This window comes from Asparagus officinalis, chromosome 6, assembly GCF_001876935.1.
Source record: "Asparagus officinalis chromosome 6, Aspof.V1, whole genome shotgun sequence".
Taxonomy (NCBI): Eukaryota; Viridiplantae; Streptophyta; class Magnoliopsida; order Asparagales; family Asparagaceae; genus Asparagus; species Asparagus officinalis.
In genome coordinates this window covers 65,137,749-65,156,993 of record NC_033799.1, presented here as the reverse complement: position 1 = coordinate 65,156,993, position 19,245 = coordinate 65,137,749, and the positions used below count along the sequence as shown (strand labels likewise).

Here is a 19,245-nt window from a genome sequence, read left to right as displayed (position 1 = left end):
CCCCCCCCCAAAAAAAAAAAAAAATTTGTCATCACTTCGCCTTAATTGCGACCTAGCAATCGGATCTCGTTTTCGAGTCTGGGAGAGAAAGTGAGGGGTATTTTCGGGTCTTTCGGTGTACATATGGGTGAGAGAAACTCTCTTAAGGCTCGGTCACATTACTTCTGATTTTTAAGGGGTTTAGCATATGAGCACATAGGGCTGAGCCACTTGAAAACTCTGTTTTTGAGGCCTTGAAGTAATTTTTCTTTTTTTATCTTGGCTAATAAGTTATGCTAATTGTGCAAGTGATACTTTGATTATCCAAGTTCTATCTTATTGTACAAAATTAAATTTGAAGTCAGCTCCATAGTCTCTTTATGTTACAGTATTAAAATTTCGGGTTTTAGATTTAGACGCCATATTCCAGAATTAGCTCTACATGCGTTTATGTAGAAGTTTTGAGGTTTCCCGATATATACCTCCCAAATTGTAGTTATTTTTAATTTTTCTCCCAAATCATGTTAAACTTTCACAAATGTTAAAAGAGTATAACCCCATATAAGGATAAACATTAAACCAAGTCAGAAGTTGGGATAAAATGGATGGAAAGTCAAGGATGGCTTCATTTACTTGTGGAATTAAAAAAAAAGCTCAAAAAAGATTCAAAAATTTACAAAGAGCCCTCAAAATTCAAAATTATAAACATCCCTCTGTAAATAGAAAATTACAAACGACTTTCCAAACAATCCTAAAACTACGAAAAAAACACACTTCAAAAATTTTAAAAGGACACTCAAAAAAAGTCAAACATACAAATAGGGATTAAAATTTCAAATTGTTAAAAACTAGCCCCTGAAAATTTTTGTAATTTGCATAAAAAAACAACCTAAAATTTTTATAAATCACAAAAAAACTAAAAATTCGGAATTTCTTAAAAAATGAGAATTTCAAACAAACAAACAGTACACAAAAGATATAAAAATTACAAACAATCCCTAAACAATTTAGAATTTGTAAAAAATACCCTAAAAGTTTTAAAATTTTCAAAAAAAAAAAGACTTACCAAACAGGTAAATTCTTAGATGGAAGAAAAAGATTGTACAAGAAGTCATACAACAATGATAGAAATACGTCTGTATCGTCAAAGGAATCCAAGACTTCGGGATAAGTGAATCCTAGGTCTGTATTCCATTCTTTCCGGTGTGATTGTTTACTATTCTGGTGTGCCAGATTAGAATCAAGTGTTTGCAAAGCTAGGCTATGGAACGTGAAAAAGAGTTTCTCTTCTGATTCCTCTGACATCAAAGGGCAGTCTTCCATTGGCTTGACTGAGCTTGTTTTGTTAGCCTAAAATTTTCTAAAAATACCTTGAAATTTTCAAACATATAAACAATACATTGAAAATCTAAGAATTACTAATGACCCTAAAAAATTAGGAATTAACAAAAAATATCTAAAGTTTCAAAAATTACAAAAAAATTGATAAGAATTCAAAATTAAAAAAACACTTTGAGAATTTCAAACATGCGAAGTCTACATTGAAGATATAGGAGTTAGAAATAACCTCCTAAATTATTTGAAATTTATATAAACACCTGTGAAGTTTTGAAAATTGCAAAAATAAAATAAAATAAAAGCAACCTAAAAAGTTCATAATTTATTAAATTACCTAAGAATTTCCAACCTAGAAACAATACTCTAAAATTTTAGGAATTACAAATGACTGGTAAAAATATAGAATTTGTGGAATGCACCCTAAAGTTTTAAAAATTACCAAAAAACCTTAAATTTTAAAATTTACAAAAAACACTTTGAAAATTTCAAAGCTACAAATAGTATAGTGAAAAATATGTAAATTTAAAATTTGTAAAAACACCCTGATGTTTAGAAAATTAAAAAAGCACTCCCAAAGGTTTAAAATTTATGAAAAATGCACATGTTTGTAAGTTTTGATCTTTTTAGCCTCTTTTTTTATATTTCAAAAATTTGAGGTTGATTTTTGCATTCATGGTGTTTTTTGCGAATTCTAAATTTTTTAGGGGGCTATTTGTAAGTCCAAAAAATTTAGTGTACTTCTTGTAGGTTTAAAGTTTTTAGGATGTATTTTTAAAATTTTGAGCATATTTTTTGCTGCTCTCAAAACTTTGAGGATGTTATCCACAAATTCTAAATTTTTGAGACGGTTTTTTGAAACTCCTAAATTTTTAATCTACAATTTGTAGGTTTAAAAATCTCAAGGTGTATTTTGTAAAATTATAATTTTTGTGTGTATTTTTCAATTCTCAAACTTTAAGGGTGTTTTATGAAAACTTCAAAATTTTTTAGGGTTGTTTCTACTACCTATACTTTTTAGTATACTGTTAGCTTTGAAAATTTTAAGGTTTTCTTTGTATATTTTGATTTTTCTGAGGTGTTTTTGCAATTTTCAATTTTTAGGGAGTTTTTTGCTAATTTCTAAAAACTTTTAGGTGCTAGTTTGCATGCTTTGAATTTTTTAGGTTGCTATTGCAAGTTTGAATTTTGGTGTTTTATAATGTTTAAAATTTTAAGGGTATTTTTTGTTGTTTTAGAATTGTCTTGGGATGGTTTGTAATTTTCTATGAGGCTTTTTGCAATTTTGAGTATCTTTTTTGTAATGTTTAATTGTACGTGGGATCTTTTATAATTGTGACATTTTTCATGGAGGTTGCTTGTAAGTTTAATAATTTAGGGTGGTGTTTTTGGAATTTTTTTTAAATTTTTTAGTTGAGAGTAGAAGAGATCCATTTAAGTCTAAATTTTATCCTTTTTGATTGGTTATATCAAACTTAAGAATATTTCTCTCACTGACTTTTCCAGGATAATAGTTACCGCATAGCTTGTGATAAAAAAAAGTTACCATGTACTCTAAACCCTTTTCCTTCAACCTCATATGCTAGACGAGCCCTACGGTTCTTATGTGCAACTTTGGCCCTCGGTTAATAATTACAACGTAATTACGTGCAACTTTAAAATGCTTGTCATTTAAAACGCTTCTTCTTTTCCCGCACATTCGCACACAAACAAAATATGCCTTCTGAAGTATACAAGAAACATACGTTGGTAGCCGTCCTTAACCCTTTCTTCACCCCCGCCCCCCTAAAAAAAAAGAAAAAAAAAACTCCAAAATAGAAGATAAAAAAAGAAAAGAAAAACTGAAGAAAGTGATGGGTTTTTGGTTCTTGTTCCTACCGCCAAGTCCAAAATCATCAGTCTCGCCTAAATCGAACGAATTTGACATCTCACTCTCCCATTGCTTCTAATAGCACCTCCCTTCAATCTCAATTTCGCACAATCGATGGGAGGACCAGTAAAGGTAAAAAATATAACTGATTTTTTTTTGTAGAGATTTTGATGCGAGGTGCATTGATTAATTTGGTTTAAGATGTTTTATTTTTTCACATGGGTTCGTGCCATTTAATGATGTTTTAATAGCTACAATTTATGAAATCAAGGTATCTATTAGCTTGTTTAGTTGGTTTCTAAAATAGCTAATTTCAAATTGGTTTGTGTAAAGCTTAAAGTTTGTTGGGATTTGGATATGCAGAAGCTTGGGACCTTGGATTTTTTGGTAGCTGAAATAATTTCTTGGGGTAAATTTCTTCGTAAGGTTAATTAAGGAAATTTGGAAGTCTTGTCATTCTATTTCTGGATGGGAAAAGGTTCCACTTCCTCCTTTTTTGGCTTTTAATGTCAAATTAACTCCTAAAGATTGATTTTTTGGTCACAACCTGTTTGATAAAATTCAGCTAATCGGCTGAGGAAGATCCTGTTATATTAGTGTGCATCTCATAGTTCAGAGACTTTTGAAACTCTAAGAAGAACCTAGGGGTTCGATAATGGAGGTTTTGAATCTTCAGTTGGACAGGAAGATATGATTGTTGGGACAAACCCGGAGCCTAATAGGGCAAGGTCCCAGCGAATAGTAGAGCAGAATTAGTGAAATTAACACACAAATTTACGTGGAAAACACCCTAAATGAATTTGATGTAAAACCCAGGAATAATGATAGAAGAATCCACTATAAGAAAATATTAGGAGTTACAATCTCTTCTCAAAAAGAAACTCTCTATATTTTTTATCTTTCTCTCTCCTCTCTTTCTTTTTTTCACTCTTAATTGAAGACACCGGGATGATCAGAACTTAACGCCAGGAAGAGCTTGTGAATGGACATGGGATGTGGACGTGGGATGTGGGGTCCACAGGGTCCACCATTGTGCGTGAAACAGTTCACGCTCACGCCCACACCCATGAGATCCGGTTCGTGGCGAAGTGAGGTCCACCCATGTGCACGAAACACCCATGCGGCAGTGTGTGCAAACCGGCCCACAAATGTCTTATATATACGCATTTATTACCTAGGTTTTGGTATAGTGCAGAGGGGGAAATCACAGAAAAGCGGCGGTTGTTTTGTGAGCACGGAGTTCTTTGTTGGCGGCTACGAAGAAAAGAATTAGGGGACGGCTGCGGCTGATTTTGTGCGAATTCAGAGGCTCAGGGATTGCGGCTGTAGTTGTTCTTGATTTGTGCAACTCTTTGAGAGAATATTTGTATGAGGGATCTGAGAGTTTGTGAAAGGGTTTAAATTAAGAGATTGTAAACCCTATTTGTATTCTCTTCCTCTAATAGTAGATCTCCCCCTCATTGCCCCGTGGACGTAGGCAGTTTGTCGAACCACGTAAAATTTGTGTTCTTGTCGTGATTTGTAATACCTTGTAGGTTCCCTCGACATTTATAGTCTTAGAACTGATGAGAGGAAGAACTGATATCTCACTTTGATGAGATATCTGGTTTTGGTTCTTGTTTCCTTTGAGAAACGAGAATTTCGTTGTGATCTAATCTCTTGTTGTGCACCTTGCGCACCGGAGGTGCTGCTGAAATTTTCGCTGTGCATAACAAGTGGTATCAGAACTCCGGATTGGATTTGGGGCTTGTTCGAAGGATTCACTGAAGGATTCCTATTTGAAGAATTAGATCGACAACATGGGAGAAACAAGCACATTGGGATCGTCTCTTTCGAAGGCGATACAAAGTCTGAGCATTAATAACACGAAGATTGATGTTCCGAAGTTCGACGGCAAGATTAATTTCGGATTATGGAGGTGTCAGGTGATGGACGCCTTAGATGCATAGAATTTTGAGGAGATTCTTGAGTTACAAGAGAAACCCACTGATATGGAGGACAAGGTTTGGAAGAAAATAAATAGTAGGGCTTGTGGAGTTATTCGGTCATGCTTGACGTCAGATCTTATTTATGACGTAATGAACGAGACGTCGGCGAAGAAAATGTGGGAAACACTCAATGAGAAGTATCTGACGAAGAGCATTGAGAATCGGTTTTACTTGAAGAAGATGTTTTACCAGTTCAAGATGAAGAGGGGAGTTTCCATTCGGGAGCATGTTAACAACTTCACGAAGCTAATTTCAGATATGGTCAATGTAGATATCATGGTTGAGGATGAAGACAAGGCGATGCTACTATTGTGTTCGTTGCCAGAGGATGATTTTGATACGTTTGTTCTCACTATGATAAATGGAAGAACTACGGTTAGCTACAAGGAGGTGACCTCAGCTTTGGTGAATTATGAGTTGAGGAAGAGTGATAGCAAACCCTCCGAGAAGGCATCGGGAGATACATTAGCAGTTCGAGGCCGTGATCCAAACCGTCGCCAGTTCAACCGCTCAAAATCGAGGAATAGAGGTGGCCATAAGAGTATTAGTAGGAACCAGTGTCGCTTTTGCAAAGAAGAAGGACATTGGAAGAACGACTACCCAAAGTTGAAACATAAAGCTGGAAAGAATAAAGGGAAAGTTGTACAAACTTCGGAAGTGAATATTGTCAAGGCTAGTGACGACAATTCAGATACTGATTCTTCAGGCTATTCATGCTCTGCATTACCGTCAGTTTGTTACGCTGACTCTACGGAGTGGATGATGGATTCTGGTGCTACATACTATATTTGTCCTAGGAGAGATTGGTTCTCCAGCTTTGAGGAGTTGGAAAGAGGGGATGTCGTGCTCATGGGTAATGATCACGTATGTCCTATTGGTGGTATTGGTACAGTACGGATCCGGATGTGTGACGGGGTAACTCGGGAGCTGAAGGAAGTGAGATTCGTTCCTCAATTGACGAAGAATATCATTTCACTTGAAACTTTGGAAGCAGCTGGTTATCAGGTGATCTTAGAGAATGCGACTCTGAAGGTCAAAAAGGGGTCTATGGTGGTGATGCGAGGTGTTAGGGAAAATAACATTTACTACTTGAAGGGCAAGATAGTAACAGGGGGTCTGGCAGCTTCGATTACCACAGAGAAAGATACTACCAGCTTATGGCATATGAGATTAGGACACACTGGTGATAAGTCCCTACAGGTATTGGCGAAGCAGGGGCTATTGAAGGGTGTAAAGACCTGCAAGATAGAGCTGTGTGAACATTGCATACTTGGAAAGAAGACAAGAGTGAAGTTTGGCACCGCTATTCACAATACCCAAGGTATATTGGACTACATTCACATAGACGTTTGGGGTCCTTCCAAGCACACATCACTTGGTGGAGCAAACTATTTTGTCACTTTCATTGATGACTATTCCAGGAAGAATTGGGTATACCCGATAAAGCATAAACATCAGGTCCTGGATATCTTTGTGGAGTGGAAGAAGAAAGTGGAGCTGCAGACAGGTAGAAATGTGAAGACTCTACGTTCAGATAACGATGGAGAGTATAAGTGTGATCCGTTTCTGTAGTTTTGTCAGGATCACGGCATTAGGCGACACTTCACAGTACGTGAGACACCGTAACAGAACGGGGTGGCTGAGAGATTGAACCGTACCTTGCTGGAGAAGGTACGATGTATGATGACGTAGAGTGGATTGCCTAGATCCTTTTGGGCCGAGGCGTTGGTTTATACGAGCCATCTTGTGAATAGGTTATCGTGCACTGCGATACAGGGAAAGACTCCGTTGGAGCATTGGTCTGGTTCGGTAGCTAGTGACTATGAGTCGCTTCGGATATTTGAGTGTCCTGCTTATTACTATGTCAGTGATGGTAAATTGAATCCGAGGGCGAGGAAAGCAGTCTTTGTGGGATTTAGAGATGGAGTTAAAGGCTTCAAGTTATGGGATCCACAAGACAAGAAGATAGTTATTAGCAGGGATGTCATATTTGACGAGACGTACATGATGAAGCCTCAAGTTCCTCAGCAGTTGGAGGAAGATCAGATTCAGGAGATATCGCAGTAGGTGGAGGATGATGGGACTCCACCCACTTCAGAGAGTATTGTATCCATCGAGGCTCCTACAGAGGTGACACTGGGAGGAGATGAGATGATAGCCGGGCATTTAGAGGATACAGTGGATGTTGAGACTCAGAAACAGGGTCATGTTCAGGAGTCCATTGCAGCTAATAGACCAAGAAGAAACATTCGTCGACCAGCTAGATATGACGATATCATGGTTGCATATGCTTTATCAGCAGAAGTCGTTAATGACTTGGTTCCTTTTACATTCAAGGAAGCAGAGTCAAGCTCTGATTCGAATAGGTGGAGGGAAGCCATGGAGGAAGAGATGCAATCTCTTCATAAGAATGACACTTGAGAACTTGCAAAGCTACCGAAGGGTAAGAAGGCTATTGGATGCAAGTGAGTATATGCAAAGAAAGAGGGATCTTCTATTGGGGAAATTAGATTCAAAGCCAGATTGGTTGCCAAGTGATATTCACAGCTAGAGGGCGTTGATTACAACGAGGTATTTTCACCTGTTGTGAAGCATTCGTCGATTCGTATTTTATTATCATTGGTGGCACAGCTGGATTTGAATTTGGTCCAGATGGATGTGAAAACAGCCTTTCTACATGGAGATTTAGAAGAGGAGATCTACATGACACAACCTATAGGGTTCAAAGCTGCAGGAAAGGAAGAATTGGTATGCAAGCTGAAGAAGTCTCTTTACGGATTGAAACAATCACTGCGACAATGGTACAAGAGATTCAACGGCTTTATGATTGGCCGAGGGTACACGAGGAACCCATATGACCCGTGTGTTTACATGCACAAGCTACAGAATGGTGAGTATATCTATTTGCTGTTATATGTTGACGATATGCTCATAGCTTCTAGGAATACTTCAGCTATTAGAAAGTTAAAAAAAGAGCTGTTATTCGAATTTGAGATGAAGGATCTTAGAGAAGCAAAGAAGATATTGGGTATGGAGATCGAGAGAGACATAGTGAAGGGGAGGTTGAAGTTGACACAGAGGAGTTACTTACAGAAGATGCTGAAGAAATTCAGTTATGATGGTAATGCCAAGGCGGTGAGTACTCCATTAGCTCCCCACTTTAAGCTATCAGCTAAGATGTCACCTGTTTCAGTTGAGGACCGGGAATACATGTCCAAAGTTCCATATGCCAATGCTGTGGGTAACTTGATGTATGCGATGGTGTGTACAATGCCAGATTTGTCACAGGCCGTGAGCATGGTATCGAGATACATGCACGATCCCGGGAAGGATCATTGGGAGGCCGTGAAGTGGATTCTACGGTATATTAAAGGTACCGTGGATGTTGGTTTGGTATTCCAGAAGGATGAGAAGAATGAGCAGGATTGTATTGGTTACGTGGATTCAGATTATGCTGGAGATCTTGACAAACGCCGGTCTACTTCAGGTTATGTGTTTACATTGGCTGGTATACCGGTATGTTGGAGATGCACACTTCAGTCTACAGTGGCTCTCTCCACTACGGAGGCAGAGTATATGGCGTTGACTGAAGCTGTGAAGGAGGCTTTGTGGTTGCAGGGATTATTGGATAACTTGAGGATTGCACAGGAGACCCTTCGGGTATATTGTGATAGCATGTCAGCTATCTATTTGGCGAAGAACCAAGTTTATCATGCGTGCACGAAGCACATCAATGTCAGATTCCACTTTGTTCGTGACGTTTTGGATGAAGGAGACGTCATGTTGGAGAAGATCCACACGAAGGACAACCCTGCAGATATGTTGACCAAAGTTGTTTCAGGTGTTAAGTTTGGTCATTGTTTAGAACTTTTAAACATTCTTCGGTGTTGAGGTCTTTCGAGGCCATTGGGTGAACTACGTTCGGCTTGATTCCTTGGATAAGAGGATACGTAGACAGTCTTTCAGATATAGCCGGTTTGGATTAGTTTATTTTGATGGGGGTGAGACCGATTTGGTGAGTAGACATCGATGTTTGGGGAGAGTGTTCGCACTCCTATTTGGGTCTCGACTTGTTATGGATTGAGTCCGTTGTCGTGAATTAGCTTCACGGCATACTGGACACAATAAGTGGGATATTTGGATGCTTTGGTGTTAGCTCAGTTTTGAGAAAACATCGCCGAGGTGGAGAATTATGAATGGACGTGGGATGTGGGGTCCACAGGGTCCACCATTGTGCGTGAAACAGTTCACGCTCACGCCTACACCCACGAGATCCGGTTCGTGGCGAAGTGAGGTCCACCCATGTGCACGAAATACCCATGCGGCAGTGTGTGCAAACCGACCCACAAATCTCTTATATATACGCATTTATTACCTAGGTTTTGGTATAGTGCAGAGGGGGAAATCACAGAAAAGCGGCGGTTGTTTTGTGAGCACGGAGTTCTTTGTTGGTGGCTATGAAGAAAAGAATTAGGGGGCGGCTGCGGCTGATTTTGTGCGAATTCAGAGGCTCAGAGACTGCGGCTGTAGTTGTTCTTGATTTGTGCAACTCTTTGAGAGAATATTTGTATGAGGGATCTGAGAGTTTGTGATAGGGTTTAAATTGAGAGATTGTAAACCCTAGTTTTATTCTCTCACTCTAATAGTAGATCTCCCCCTCCTTACCCCGTGGACGTAGGCAGTTTGCCGAACCACGTAAAATTTGTGTTCTTGTCATGATTTGTAATACCTTGTAGGTTCCCTCGATATTTCAGTCTTAGAACTGATGAGAGGAAGAACTGATATCTCATTTTGATGAGATATCTGGTTTTTGGTTCTTGTTTCCTTTGAGAAACGAGAATTTTTTTGTGATCTAATCTCTTGTTGTGCACCTTGCGCACCGGAGGTGCTGTTGAAATTTCCGCTACGCACAACAGAGCTATATATAGGTGAGTTTGTGGTATGTGAGCACTATTACTACAATATTGCTACAATAATACCTAGTGGGTATGTGGTTGGTGATTACTGTAGCGATAAGTGATTACTGTAGCTAAAGTACTTCCATTAAAGAAATCATCGCGCTATAATGAGGAAACAGTGACAAGGCAGTCTGAAAATAACAGGATGGTTGAGAAAAGACACAACACAAATTAATATCTTAGGTAAAATTTCACTAAACCCTGAATAAGTTTGACCCTTGGCATTTAAGCCCGAAAAGTTTGAAACTCTCAGTAAACCCCAAATAAGTTTGGGAATTCCAGCAAACCCCCAAACCCGTTTTGATTTTACCACTTAAGCCCCAATGACTACTTTACAATGTTTATGTGATATTCTCTGTTGGGAACGCAAAATATGGGTTAATGTCGTTATGTGAATTAGGTCCTTTTGGAGGTTAAGTGCCAAAGGTCCAAACTTGTTAGGGGTTTAGTGAAATTTATGCTAACAATTTCCTTTAGAATTATGTCATATATATAATTTTTTTTTTAAAACAAGAAATAGTCATTAATTAAAATAATATAACAACAAATACAATATGAGGTAATTTGTTAAACATTACCAATAAATGTGTTTGACAATTGCATTATTGTAACCCTGGCCAATCCGTACCTCTTTTCACCAAAAATTAATAAAATAATAATAATAAAACTACACGCTGCTTTATCACCACCACAATTTTAGAAATTCTTTTGATCCATTCCGATGAGTATCCAATAGATTGTTAATAATTCACCGAATATTGTGATTCGCTGTATACCTAAACAACATTTAAGGTGCTTTGAGATTCATTTATTTGCACTTGATATCAATTTGCAGTTTTACTAGTCCAATTCCTTTACATATTTGTGTTAAATTTTATCTAGTTGAAGAAAGAGATAGCTCAGAGAAACAATGAATAACTCAACCTGCTTTTTATCTAGTTGAAGAAAGAGATAGTTCAGAGAAACAATGAATAACTCAACCTGCTCTTGCGTTGGTTCCCTTTTTGAGTTTGCTCAGATAATTTTGTTCATTCTTTGTCAAAATGTTTACTCTTTTTTATTCTTTTTTTATAAGAACATTTGCTCATCTTTTTTTTTCTTTGTGTCCTGCAACAATATAGACTGATACATGGAAGCGCACATTACTGCTAGCCTTCCAAAGCCTCGGTGTGGTTTTTGGTCACTTGAGCATTGGTCCTCTATATGTCTTTCATACCGCAGCTCCAGATGAAATCAAATCAAAGGAGATGTTATATGGGCTGATGTCCTTTGTATTTTGGACAATGACATTGATTCCATTTGTAAAGTATATTTGCATAGTTTTGAGGGTTGATGACAACGGAGAAGGTGATTTCTGCCAAAATTTTTAGTTTATTAAATAAAGAGGAACTTAAAGTCCTAATCAAGAACATAATTAACAATGCAGGTGGAACATTTGCACTGTACTCACTTCTGTGTAGGCATGCCAGAGTGGGCCTGCTTCCTAATGATCAAATTGAGGATGATCTTTGCTTGTATGAGGATGGTGTAGATTCAAAGGCTAAAAATACGGTTGAAAGGAGCCAAAAGAGTCGCTATATGATGTGGTTCATGGCTATGCTTGGTTCATGCACAGTTATCACCAGTGGGGTTCTTGTTCCAACTATTTCTGGTATGAAGTTTGTTTTTCCCCAAAGTTCTTAAATGCTGAGTGTTTAACTTTTTTGATGTATGTCTTGTGTTTTTGCTAGTGCTCTCAGCATCATCAAGTCTTGATAGATCTCTTGAAGAATTATTTTTTAAATGTAAGTCTATGAACTGAGAATGAATATTAATTGACTAGTAGCTTCTCTTTGTTGATTTACTGGTTTCTCTTTTACCTTCGTTACATTTCATTTCATTTTTTTTCTAATATCTTTTCCTCTAATGCTTTCTACAGCACAAAGAAAAAGAGAGAAATTTGGAGAGCGTAAGTCTCCCTTCCAGAAATTTTGCTTCAAATCAACTACAATTTATAACATTGTATTCCATCACACTTCCAACCTTAATTATTAATCTAGTTGAAATAGTCCTTACATTCATGCAGTGTAAAAGTTAATATTTTGATGGTTTCGAGGCTGAACTTAGCATTTAGCAACCATAGATATTTGGGAAAGAGCTATGGAGAACTCTGATGCAGGACATAGGTTTGAAATTTTAGTTAAGATATTATATTTGATCTTTTCAGTTAGAATAATGAAGTTGCAATTTTAGTTCATATTTTGTTAGGTTGTTTTCTGTTTTCTTAGATGATATCTTTTAGTTATGGAGTTTATTTGATGTTATCTGAAATGCATTAGATCTGTTTTATAAGTAATCAGTAATCTGTAATCTCTATTTTGGAGGACATACATTGATTAATTAGGAATATTTGAGTTTTTGAGGAAACCTTATTTTAGTTGATATGGTGTGAAGCCTTTAGGGTGTGAAGCCTTTAGGATGTGAAGCCAAAATCTTTATCTGTAATTTCATTTTATTATTTTGTTTCCCTCTTTNACTAGACCCCAAACAGGCCCTTCCCATGTGTTTATTTTCCTGCAGCTAAAACAGCATTTCAAGTCTTTCATTCTGCCCCCAACACCCCACCGTTCGTTTGTTCTTTGCTGCCAATAGGCCTACAAGGCCCCGTGCACCTTTGCAGATTCAGACAGATTCAAAACAGCTGCTGCCAAAGCTCCAAAAGAGCCCTGAATCAATTTAAACAGACCCTAAAACCTTTCAGCATCAAAGAGAACCACACGATAATCAAGTTCAGATCCTAGCCATCTCCCATTCCTCATCAAACTACGATATGTCCAAGTGAAAGCTTTCATTAAGATGAACTTGTTTAGACATAACGAATATTACAATCTCTTCTATGACCGTGATTTAACTAAAGTTCAAGACTAGATGTGCAATGTCAAGCAGACAAACAACAAAAACAGGTTATAAAAAGTTCTGGTCGGCAAAACAATGCAAAAAGGGCAATTGTTTGTCTTGGAACTTAGCCAAGTACTAAAGGTGCATTTTGAATTTAGACGATAGAAGATTAAGATGGTTTACTGATTCTGGGGAGACTTCGGATATCATGTAGAACTATGAAATTGCAAGATTGAAGAAAGTGTCATAAAGGGGCCAGTGTTTAGTTTTTTTTTAAGATATTCGTTAAAATCTTTCTTATTTTGATATTAGTCCCTCAAATCTTTGAAATCTAGTCTTCAATTCTGTTATTTTAGGACCTAAACGATCGTGACAGATATGAAATAAAGATGACTCTTCTTCAGATAATTTTTTTACTAAAGATTGTCTGGAACTCTTCAGGAGTTTTACGCAGTGATGTGTAGTGAGCAAATAACATGTGATGCAATGATCGTTAACTCTTATGGTATCTTTGTCTCTATAGTCTATCCGAGGATAGTTACACGAATATAGACAAAGCCTAACTGAGTCTTCACTATGTCACATTTATGCTTTAGTTTTCTTCTTGTCCACCTGCGGATATTAGCTTGTCTTTTTCACCTATATTTTTTTGGGTTACCAGATAAAAAAATGGTACCATAGGACAACATCTGACTTGCAAATCCTCTTGTTAACTATTAACTTGCTTTGCCTGAGATGACATTTATATTTCCAACTACTGCACAGGTACGGAAATTCCATTTGCTTATGCAATTATAATAGCCCTCTTCGTGTTGCAGCATTTTGGGACACATAAAATTGGTTTCTTGTTTGCTCCCATTATAATTGTATGGCTCCTATTCATCGGTGGACTTGGTGTATACAACATATTGCACTGGGATCAAGATGTTTTCTGGGCTCTTTCCCCTCTCTACATGTACAAGTTTATAAATAACTTAAATATCATGAACTGGCGGTCATTAGGCGGTGTCCTTTTGTGCACAGCAGGTTATGTTCATAACTTATCCCATTTTTTCATTTGATTTAAGAGTCAGCAAAACCTGAAGGTTTAGTTTGCAGGCTCTGAGGCAATTTTTGCAGATCTAGGTCACTTCTCAAAGAGATCAATCAAGGTATGTTCCACTTGATTTAGAAAACTGCTTTAGGAAAGTGTAAATAGCAATTCTTTAATTAGTAGACCATGTGTAGAACGTGTTTTCAGTTGTCTTTGTGCTTTATTAATTTATCATAATTTCATAAAGTGGACTTTATTAGGGAATTTCTGAGGACTGATAGTTATATATGATTTCTGTTGACAAACAGGTGTACCTGTTATGTTTTAACATATTTATATGCCAGATTTTTGTTATGTTTATGATAGCGCAATACAGAAAGATAACAGAATTAGGAAGCAGTCCTTAATTTGTGCCAATTCTTCTTTGTTGCTTTCTTGAGGTGATGTTATAATATTTCTGTTGACAACAGTGTACCTGTTATGTTTTACATATTTATATGCCAGATTTTTTTTATGTTTATGATAGCGCAATACAGAAGATAACAGATTAGAAGCAGTCTATATTTGTGTGCCATTTTTCTTTGTTGCTTTCTGATCCACTTGACGGCTTCTATTTTGTTTGGAAGAGAACTTTCTAGTTATGATGGTATAGGTCTACACCGAATTGGTGTCATTGATTAACTTTCTGTACCAGGATTATATAACGTCACGTGTGCCAATTTCCGGTGGTCAATGTGTCCTATTAAGCTATTAGAAGTTTGAGAACAATAGTTGTATATCATCATCATCATAACCACCACCACCATCATACCGATTTTATTATTATTATTATTATTATTATTCCTACATTGTTTTCCATCTTAGCAGCAACTTCCGGATATATTGGATGCATATGAATTTCTTAGTTTCAGGATTTGACAATTCTCATAAAGAGTTGTGAGTGAACCAGGGTCAAAATATGGTGAAATGACACTTTCCGACATTTGAGTGGTTTGATCTTATGATGTTTTTTTTGTTCCGTTTTGGTTAGCAGTTGTTTTCTGGCTCATGCATGTGCGTGGGATTTCGTGTCTTGTACATGTGTGTGTGTTTTTTTATTGGAGGGTGCTTGGGAAAACCGCTGAATATAACAAAAGATTTGGAGGATGAGGAGAGAAGAGAAAGGCAGAACTAGCTCTTCTGCCTTGGATCTTATTCTAATGCTAGATTTATACATGTACTTAATACTCTCTTCTGAAGTTGGAGAAGATAACAAGTAGATTAGTCTTGAGACATCCGAAGGGGTACAGTAATCAAGTCTCAGTAATCGATGAACATATTGCAAATATCTTGTCTTAATAAATTTTCTTGTAGTCTGTTGTGCTTAGTTGTTTCATAGAATATAGGTGTAATTGCAATATGGGTCGCAGGCTAATTAACGCAATGTAACTTCATAAGAGAAGGAAACACATACATAACCAAATTTACTGCTTTATCCAAACAATCTTACTAGTGGATTTTTTGAGACTCTGCGTTTTATTTGAGCAGATTTTTGTGTCTCGAGTTCAGTTAAGAAAGTTTAGGGGAAAAAGTAGAGGATCTAGAAGGGTTTAGTCCTATGTGTCAGTCATGTATCAGTTTGAAGAAGTAAGCTAAAGACATCTTCTGCGGTGTAAGAATTCTACGAGGTTCAGCTTTTCTTTAGAGAAGTGTCAGAAAGAACCCACAATATCTATAGATATCCAGTTGTAACATTGACAGCTTGCTGTCTGATAGCTAACGGATCGTGTCACAACAGTGTTTTCTTGACGGTTCAGAATTAGTGATGATGGTTTATGGACACCTTTTCTTGCAGGTTATTTAGTAAAGACTAGAAAAGAAACTCTATATCTCTTACATTATATTGTCCTTGTGAAGAAGCCATATTAAATTTCAAATCTTGATCCATTGTTAGAATCACTAGATCTCAGAGAGAAACCTCCTATACTCTAAGCCTGAAGAAACTCCACTGTGCTCCCAATGAACGAAGGCATGATTTGATAAAATAAAAACCATTTGTTTTGCTTGGTCGTGTGCTTCTCTTTGTTTTTTTCTTTTAAGTTGACGTTATGTTCTAGGAAGATTCTTCTTGAAGGAATATTTTTTGGCTTATTTTGTGTGGTTCAACTCGCAACAAAATGATAAATTCTAAAAACTTAAAAAAGAAAAGAAACCTACTAATAAAGATATTTTTTCTGTTATTGACTTTCTCTAACATTTTCCTACTGACGCCTAAGCTTGATTATTACAGATTGCTTTCAGCCTTCTCGTTTATCCTTCACTTATTTTGTGTTACCTGGGTCAAACTGCTTATATATCTAAAAATTGGAAGAGAGAAGGAATAGATGATGTTACTCATCTAAGGACTAGTGTACCTGGTGAGTCATTCTTCTTTGTTATTATCATCTTTTTCTAATGATTTTGTCATACCTATCTCTATTACTGAAATATACCTGTTCACTTTGGCATGGGAAATCCAGGAAATCTTCGTCATGTCTATCCATTGCTCTCTCTTCTATCTTCTGCAGTGGGAAGCCAAGCAGCTATTACAGCTACATTCTCTATTATAAAACAATGTCTTGCACTTGATTGTTTGCCTAGAATGAAAGTTGTGCACACTTCCAGTGAGATTCATGGGCAGGTTTACATTCCAGATATCAACTGGATCTTGATGATTCTTTCCCTTGCTTTGGCTTTTGCTTTCGGGAGTATTTCCCATATTGGATATGCCATAGGTAAATGTGCTCAGTGTTTAATTCTCTGTTCCTTGCTCAAATCTAACAATGCCCTTTTCAGGCCTTGCTATAATAATTGGCATGCTGATCACAACCTGCTTCATGTCGTTGATCGTTGCATTGTACTGGAATAAGGTATTACTGGCTGCATGCTTTCTTCTCTTCTTTGGATCCATTGAGGCTATCTATTTCTTGGGCTGCATTCTGAACATGAAGAGGGGTGCCTGGATCGTCATTGTTTTTGTAGAAGTATTGTTGATAATTATTCTGTCCTGGCACTACGGAGTCATGAAGAAGTACCAGCTTGATATGGAAAATAAAGTCTCAATTGATTGGCTCATTGGCCTCGGTCCAAACCTAGGAGTTTCCAGAGTTCCAGGAATCGGCTTCATCTGTACTGACATCACAAAGGGAATTCCAGCTTTCTTCTCTCATTTTGTGACAAATCTTCCAGCCTTTCACCAAGTTATTGTCTTTGTTTCTTTCAAATCCATGCCAATACCTCAGGTTACTCCAAGCATGCAGTTGCTTATTGGAAGAATGGGACCAAAAGAGTATAGAGTTTATCGATGCATTGTGAGGTACGGTTATCGTGACGGAATTAGGGACATAAATGAATTTGAGGATCAAATTGTTCATGGTATTGGAGAATTCATTTCACAGGATGATGGGAACTCTGAAGCCTCGTGTTGGTCTCCAGAGGGCCGAGTGGTTGTCTCTGGAAACCTTCATGGTGGTAACGCTTTAATTACCGTGCCTGCAAATGATTCTTTTACCACTTGTGAGAGACCGGTAGATGTCGAAGTTCAGAAACTTCAGAATGATGAACAACCTTCAAAGATAAGAAAAAGGGTTCGGTTCTTGTTGCCTCCAGAGAGCCCAGAGATGAGCTTGGCTGTTAGGGAAGAGCTTCAAGAGTTACTGGATGCAAGGGAGCATGGAACAACGTATATTTTGGGAAAATCACAGTTTTTTGCTCAGAGAGGATCGAATTTCTTGAGGAGGATAATCATTGGGGTGTATATTTTTCTTGTCAAAAACTGCAGAGAGCCGTCAATGTTGCTGAACATTCCTCATGCTGCTCATGTTGAGGTCGGCATTTCTTACACGATATAAGTTGATTAAGCGTGAGAACCGTCAACGGATCTTGATATTTCTAGTGCTGCTTAAGGTTTGTATTTCCTCCACTGTACAAGTTGATAGGATGGCTGTAAGTGTTGATAGGATGGCGTGTAAGTGTCTATGTAATGCTAGATAGTACATGCTTTTGTATCCTTAGAATGATGCTTACTACGTGTATCGCTAAACAAGCATATACCTAGAGTCCTAATGACTATTTAACATATTTGGCATGAGTGGTATTCAGTGGCAGAGCTATTTATAGTAGTGGTACCACAATATATATAAAAAGATGATTGTTTCAGATCTTTTAAATTACAATTAACACAGATTACAACTCAAAAGAAACTAAAAGAAACAAGAAAATTTTGTATTTTAGCTGGGTTTTTTTCTGTGTGCCGATGAAGCATCAATCATGTACTCCGTTGACGGTCCGACTGTAATGTTGAATCTTCTACTGACTGATAGCTACCTAAGCCCTTCTGAAGATGTCGAAGTCTTCTCTGGATGATGAACTGACGAAGTTGTTAAAATTCAAAGTCTCTAGCTGAATGCCTAGTGCATATATCAAGTGTGTAAAATTGCCAAGTGTCTAAAATAAGTAATCTTATTTCCTCTTATAGGCTAAAAGAGAAGACTTCAACATAATCAATGATCGAATAATGCCAATCATTGGGTTTGAAACCCCCGAATGTAGTGCACAGCGCATTGGCTTCCATGATCTATTTGGGGCAACATAGTTGGTGACTAGCTACCGTAAATTGTCTAATAGACTTGTAGGTCAAAACTAAGGACAAATTTTCAAAACCAACCCATTTGATAAACTAATTGCAAAAAACGACCCGTTTCAGATTTATTTAGAGAAACCGACATGGTTTCAGCACTGTCGCTGAAACCAGGTCGGTTTTTCTAAAAAACTTTACGAAACTTCACGGGAGTTCAACTCCCGTGAAGTTTTTTCTCATAACAAAACTTCACGGGAGTTGAACTCCCGTGAAGTTTCGGAAACTTTTTTTCAAAAACTGACCTGGTTTCAGCGCTGAGGCTGAAACCAGGTCGGTTTTTGCAAATAAAACTGAAATGGGTCTTTTTTTGGGAATAGTTTATCAAAAGGGTTGGTTTTGAAAATTTGTCCTCAAAACTAAAGTAGCTGCGAGTGATGCATCAGTATAAGCATTCTTGAGGCAGGCTACATATTCAATATAGAAACCTTCAGAAGAGTGAGCAAGCTTCAATCCCACTTCATGGTAAGGTAAGAGGTTTGTTCTGTCGGACTTCATACTCCCATTTTATCTGATTGATGATTAACTTCGAATCACAATGTGCTTCAAGA

At 37.3% G+C, this 19,245-nt stretch overlaps 1 protein-coding gene across 2 annotated transcripts; it reads left to right on the top strand.

The window, feature by feature from the left end:
* On the top strand, positions 3,078-18,074 carry LOC109845388 (potassium transporter 6-like). 2 transcript variants are annotated; one of them, XM_020414644.1, is made up of 11 exons: positions 3,078-3,316; positions 11,252-11,477; positions 11,557-11,781; positions 11,861-11,914; positions 12,049-12,078; positions 13,773-14,033; positions 14,106-14,158; positions 16,310-16,436; positions 16,539-16,793; positions 16,855-16,928; positions 17,041-17,182. In XM_020414644.1, the coding sequence occupies exons 1-11, from the start codon at positions 3,299-3,301 to the stop codon at positions 17,050-17,052; spliced, it is 1,335 nt and encodes a 444-aa protein (XP_020270233.1). In that variant the 5' UTR covers positions 3,078-3,298; the 3' UTR covers positions 17,053-17,182. The 2 variants fall into 2 exon arrangements, with proteins under 2 accessions (XP_020270233.1, XP_020270232.1); XM_020414643.1 differs by having other exon boundaries at positions 16,855-18,074.